Source organism: Paramormyrops kingsleyae, chromosome 18 (genome assembly GCF_048594095.1).
Source record: "Paramormyrops kingsleyae isolate MSU_618 chromosome 18, PKINGS_0.4, whole genome shotgun sequence".
Classification (NCBI taxonomy): domain Eukaryota; kingdom Metazoa; phylum Chordata; class Actinopteri; order Osteoglossiformes; family Mormyridae; genus Paramormyrops; species Paramormyrops kingsleyae.
In genome coordinates, this window is record NC_132814.1 from 7,251,839 (window position 1) to 7,258,265 (window position 6,427).

The 6,427-nt window shown below is 40.1% G+C and overlaps 1 protein-coding gene across 2 annotated transcripts; it reads right to left on the reverse strand.

Annotated features, from left to right (window-relative positions):
• Nucleotides 1-289: 289 nt before the first annotated feature.
• Nucleotides 290-5,080, reverse strand: ncf1 (neutrophil cytosolic factor 1). Of its 2 annotated transcripts, none has more exons than XM_023819412.2 (11): nt 4,923-5,080; nt 4,695-4,775; nt 4,283-4,358; nt 3,117-3,282; nt 2,915-2,973; nt 2,698-2,820; nt 1,993-2,100; nt 1,756-1,873; nt 1,323-1,436; nt 861-1,036; nt 290-773 (listed from the first exon to the last, which is right to left on the reverse strand). In XM_023819412.2, exons 1-11 carry the CDS (start codon nt 4,992-4,994, stop codon nt 640-642), a joined length of 1,227 nt encoding a protein of 408 aa, XP_023675180.2. In that variant the 5' UTR covers nt 4,995-5,080; the 3' UTR covers nt 290-639. The 2 variants fall into 2 exon arrangements, with proteins under 2 accessions (XP_023675180.2, XP_023675181.2); XM_023819413.2 differs by having other exon boundaries at nt 4,695-4,792; nt 4,923-5,032.
• Between the last annotated feature and the right edge of the window lie 1,347 nt (nt 5,081-6,427).

Here is a 6,427-nt window from a genome sequence, read left to right on the forward strand (position 1 = left end):
TTCTCTATATTTAGCAATTATGTGAATATGTGTATTCAGAAAGACGCTTAATAAAAATATCTTTTGAACTCATTTCCCAAGCTTTACGCAGCGATACGTTATAGCAAAATTAAATATATATATATATTCGAAACTTATTTTATGTCCAGTGAAACTGCTTTTTACTGAATTTGTAGGTTCACATACATGGTTATTCTTGTATAGGGAAGGGAATGCGTGCACAGAGTGAATTTTATAATAAAATGGATTGTATCTTCCATATAGACAATTAGCTCCTACAACATATAAAATAATGCAAGATGTATTTAATTTACAACCCCGATATACACAAGTATATCCTGTTAAGAAAAACACAAAACAATGCTTAAGATATAAGTGATTACTCAGATCATTTAACAGGAATAGTAGCATATATAACAATTTCATATAAAAGATAACATTTCATATAAAACACTACCCATTTAACAGCATATAATACTTAAAAATAAAGCCAGAAAGCATGTATTAATAATAACCATAGTTTACATAGTATTACTGCAGCTAATCCAGTAAACAAGCACACTAACAAACGTGAAAGTTCATAGGCAACTCTGCAGTGTCCTTTACGACGATTCTGTTAGCAGGGGACACACTGCTCTCTTAGCCGGTGCTCTGGATGACGACCTTCTTGCAAGTGCCTGATGTACAGCGCTCCAGGATGAGTTCTGGACTGGGACGGGGTGGAATGGCTGGGATCTGTCCCTTTGGCTCTGGAATGGGGCTTGGATCGCTCTCTGAAAAGAACCAGAGTCATCAGAAGTTTGCTTGATCACGCTCCAAATGTGCGCCAGCTGCTCCCTGGAAAAGGTGCCCAGGGTTACCTTCAGACTTCTCACTGATCGTCTCTGAAATGGCTGAGCTGCTGGCTGCTTCCTGGGCCAGCACAGAGCGTGGGCCACGTTGCTGAAGGTAGCGCCGGCTGTTCCTCCTGTAGACGTCCTGGGTGATGCGATTGCGCCCTCTGGCATGGATGCTTTGGGCATTGCGAATTGTTGATCTGTGGACCAGGAGACAAACATTGCCTGTGAGGCTTAAAACAAAATATCTCCATCCATCCATCTATCTATTCATTGATCCATCCATCCACTTATCATGGACAAGATCGTGGGGGTGTTGAGCCTTTCCTAAACAACTCAGTCACATATAGTGCCACCCTAAGTTATGATATAATTTATGAAAAGTGTTCTATTTCAATTCCGTTCTTTAAATATGTACCTAAGTTGGCATTTCGGTAGTGAACTATCACATTGTAGCAGAATAATGGACATTGGCGTGGTGAATACCTCCTGGGGGGTGGTGTACCCCTCATAGTTTCATTCCCGTTAGTGTAAGACTCTTTCTTCAGTCCACTTTTGCGCAGGAACATTGAAGGGTAATGTCCCGTCTCCTCTCCTTTCCTGTCAACGATGCACGACAATCACGTAGACAATGTTACCCCTGTGCACCGTTTGGAAATACCATGAGGAACTTGGTTCAATTGCTCAATTTTCAAAGGCTTAATTGCATCACTTAGCAGACTGCAGGCACAAAGCCGTGCTCTTCAGGCCGAAAGCGAAACAAAAAAGCCAGCAACCCAAAGACAGCTTCTGAAAACCGTCAGAATGAGTTATGACAGTTCAGTAGCCAAACCATCCGCAGTCATCCACATCAGTCATCCACATCATGAGTCTCAAGCACGTACAGCTGTGAAAAAATATGTTTTTATAACTGACATACCTGACCACCCACCAGCCATCCAGCAACTTGTGGATGACCTCAATTATCTCTCCTGATTCAAGAGTCAACTCGTCATCTTCAGTAGCAGTATAGCCCTTAATGGTTACGTACAGTTCTCCTGTGGAGACACACATGCTGTTTAAACGAATGCACTCTAGTGCTCGAAGGTGTCATCTGCAAATGAAACACAGTGTGGATCTCGCATTTTGGTAAACAGTCGGTGTCATTGTGGCTGACCCTCATAGTTGGGGTCTGGCTCCTCCCCCTCATCGGGCCCCTCCATGGGCTCCAGGTAGGACGCGGGGATCCAGCCACGACGGGACTCACACTGACAGAACCACCACCCTGCCAGGAGATACACAGGCCGGCTGAAGTATGTGATCACAGACAGGAGAAGACAATGCCACAGAACCACCTGCAGCATGGTGATTAATGACTCATACCGTCAAAGGTCACTGATTTAAGGCACATTCAATATCGAGATATCCAACCTTCCAAGATTCCTATTTTAGATGTTCCACTGAAATTGTCAGCCAAAACTATAAACTCTTCCTGACCTTTCTCAGGTAAAGCTCTCTCAGGTGTGCCTCCTTCAGGACATATAATTATTTAGGAAGAAACACCCTTTGATTCATTTTTATTCTGCTTTATTATTATCATTATTTAATAGTTGGGCATGGCGGACATATCACCTCAAGTTACAGTAATATAATGAGAATCTGAGGAGAAAACTGAATCTGAGCCAAACAACGATGTCAGAAAAATATCCATAAAGGTTGACCAAAAAACGTGTTATATACACTGTACAGACTATGTACAACATATGTTTTTCAACAATCTTATTTACTTCCTTTTGATTTATCATCCCATTAAGGCTTGAGAAAAGCAAGTTATTACCTCCGAAACCTTAAGGTGCATCTAAGACATTTTTTGTAACCTCACCATTGGGATTTTTCTCCACGATGTCCATCAGGTCTCCAACAGTTAGGCTGAGCTCATACCTCGAGCTCTTGCTGTAATCTGCTATTGCCCGGTATGTCTCCAGGATGATGGGGCCGGTAATCTCTGCAAGCAGTATTGAAGTTTTTAAAAGTTTTTAAAAGGACATATGCTCTGACTACATAGGACTCGGACTGAATACACAGGAGCAGGACGCTACCAGATGTGTTGGATCTTGACCTGCCCCGTTGCATCAGGTATGTTTCATTTCTTTTAATCCTAAAAGAAAGAAAATTTAAAGTGACACTACATTATTTTTTTTTTCCAGAAAGACTTGAAACAAAGTAAAATGGGACTACCGATTTATATTTGATAATCGTTTTTATTTTTTTGTGCATATTTGACGGCTGGTGTATCCTTACGGGTGTGCAGAGGGCGGGACTTCATCGTCAGGTCTAACGTGAAAGAAGTCATACAGCAGCTGACAGCGGGAGATCTTGGGCGGCAGGTTGATGACGGCCTGACAGTACTCGGCTAGCGTGCCCTGCCGGCTCTCTGTACTTTTCTGGTTGTCGAACCATTTTGGTGCTACGATACAGGGATGGAGATGTTTGCAGCAAACACATTTAGGCTATGCAAATTCAGTTTAACTGAAAACATTCCAACTGGTTTAAATGCTATAGTTAAATAGGTCTAAAATGATTTATACACTGGCATGTCACGGCTTTGCTTAAGTTTATCTGTACAGAGATAATCTGCATATTAACTTCCTGTCAATGGGCCTATAAGCACCATAGCTGGTATAGTAAGTCTCAGTATAACAGCATTCTTAAAACATGAGAAAGTGTTACGATATAAAATTATGATGCAACAATGAAATTCAGTAGCTTTTGAAGAAAAACTTCCTTTCTCGTTTATTTAAATGCAAAGCAGTGATGTCCATCTTCCTTTGAGACTGCAGTTGTCTACTTCAAATGCCAGGAAATCTTGCGAAATGCTTTTCCGTTCAAATTACTGAAAATTAGTTTTTTTTTTTTCATGCCGGCTTAAGTTAAAGCTAACAGGCCTTAAATGTGCCTGCATGTTACTATATTCACCCATGTGTTCATACATCGTCCAGCCGGGCCTCTTACACCAGACTCGTAGCTACAGTTGCTAGATGCTTTGTTTTCGGCTTTATGAAGTGGTATATACATATTTAACGAAAACAGATTAAGATGTTACGATTTTTCAGCTCCGCTTTCTAAAGTGCATCAATATTTCAGAGTGGATTTCCCCCCTTTCTTGACAAAGAAGCCTTCATCACTAGTAACGAAACCAGAAACTTATTTTTATGTCCTGTTAATGAAGTTTAGCGAGAACAGGTGTTTCCTCCGCCAAAATACCACGACCAAACTAACAACTAATTCTTCTCTTTTTCTTTTTACATGAGATAAGCACCTATCTAGCAGCTCTGCATAATGCTTTTCACAGATATATTTTGACATTGAATGTGGTTCGCAAAAGTACATCTTTATTAAAATTGCACTTTACGAAACGTGATCCCTGAAAATTGTCTTCAGAACGGGACAGTGAGGCACATCTTTACCAGGCAGAGACGGTATGATCCTGTCTTCGGCATCAATGTCTCCAGCCTCTATGGGAAACATTTCCTTCAGGGTTTTCTAAAACAGACAGACATTATGGCCAGTCAGTGTACTGCTGCCCTGCCCAAGGCACACAGGGGATACACAGCCCAGATTGCAATAAAGCATTGAACTATTTTCATTTATTGTTTAGGGCCATTTGTGCAACAATAATATTGTAACCAGGGAGAGTTGAATTGCCTTCAAAATCCTCCTTGCGTGCCAGAATAAGTATTCATTTCCTGTTGCACAATTTTGTTTATTATAAATAAACCATCGTGACTGACTTGACCTTTGGGAAGTGGCAAACTATGAAGGGAAACGAGTAAGTTTCAGCGGGAGATTCGTATGGAAAGGCAGCATGCAGTTACTCACGTGTAACGTGTACATTTCTGGATATTTCCTGTAGACCAGTTTCTCTGACAGATCACTCCATTTCACTAAGAACATGTACACCTGCAAATCGAACAAACCTAAGAGGCATATTGCAGTTCTTAAACGTTTAATAAATGCATATATTTATCAAGCTGGTCAGAGAAAAGTAAGGTTTCCCAAAATCACAGCCGATAATATCTGTAACTTTACATTTGTCTCCAAACTTACGTAATGTTGGCTCGGAAAGAATCTCCTTTCAAAGCCCAGTATCTCCATATGAAGTATATATGGCTCCTCCATGCTGGAAGAATTTGATGTTGTGATGGTAAGTTAACCAGATGAAGAAGGAGACCGTTTTATAGGGGCGGTGAAGTTCCTTGTGTAAGGCTGGGAGTTCCACAAACATGTGCCGCCCACTCAACCACTATCAACCCAAAATAAGGAAACCTATGCAAAAAGGGGAAATTTTGCACATCTGTTTTTTTTTTTTTTTGAAAGAAAACTAACAAAGCCATTAATTTAAAATGTTTTATTGTGATCAAACTCACACAAATGACGTTTATATAAATTATATATTTCAATATACAGTATTAAAAGGTAGAAATTCGCCAATAAGGCGTAAGACCAGAACTCTGTGCTTACTGGTAAGGAAAGAACCATAGAAATATGAGGTATCTTTCACTATTCGGTTGATGCGGTTTTCATGAGCAGTGATTAGATTAGATTGATAGATACATAGATAGATAGATAGATGGATGGATGGATAATAGGCTGAGTCTCACCCTGAGTGAACCACCCTCGTGATCATGGTCTCTCCCCTGCCAGGTAAGTATATGGCCACAATATGAATTGTATTTGCTGTCCAGTCTGTTTCAATGAAGCACATCGCTGGATTAGTTCTTTTTAATTTGTTTCGGTCTCGGATATGTGCGGTAATACCTTCGCGGTCCACTAGAGGGGACATTTGAGAACCACTGTTATAAGCGCCATTGTACATTCGTTGAGTTTGTTATTTCCAGCACAGCACCTGTTTTCTTTTACACCTGAATCGACAGCACTAAAGTATAGGGAAATGAGAAAGACAAGCGGGGAATTCACTATGATGAAGTTGGCTGCTTATTTGCAGGACCCGTGTTTGCTGAAATAGAAGGTGTATAGTTTCTAATACAATGCCCTCTGAACTTGGAGCTTTTACACTACAGACTACTGTAGATATAATGAATGTGCTGCCATATTGACAGCAACATATCTCATCAATGTCAGTACGGGAGAACATTCATATGTCTACAGTAGTCCATGGTTTAAAAACTCCAAGTTCAGACAATGTTCTTTTTGAAAACTAAACAGTTACTACTGAAGTACAAATCAAGAACAAATATAGTTGCTACTTGGAATACAAGATGCATCACGATGCATTAATGATGAATAATCATGAGATCAGTATTTCACTTGATATTCATCAATTCATTGAGTCACAAAGGTTTACAAAATTAACAGATAAAGTAACAAATGCAGTAACCGCATGAGGTAAACGATGCATCATGATTCTGATGAGATCAGTATGTAACTAAGTCCGGATGTCTAGAGAGGAGCCTCATCATCATTATTCTCAGTAATGAAGATGTGTGTCATCTCTGGATTTCCGTAACTAGGACTCTGCTTGTGGTTAATTAACATATTAGTAATATCACAATGCTATATTTATTCTGCCCCATCAAGTAAAGTGTTACCAA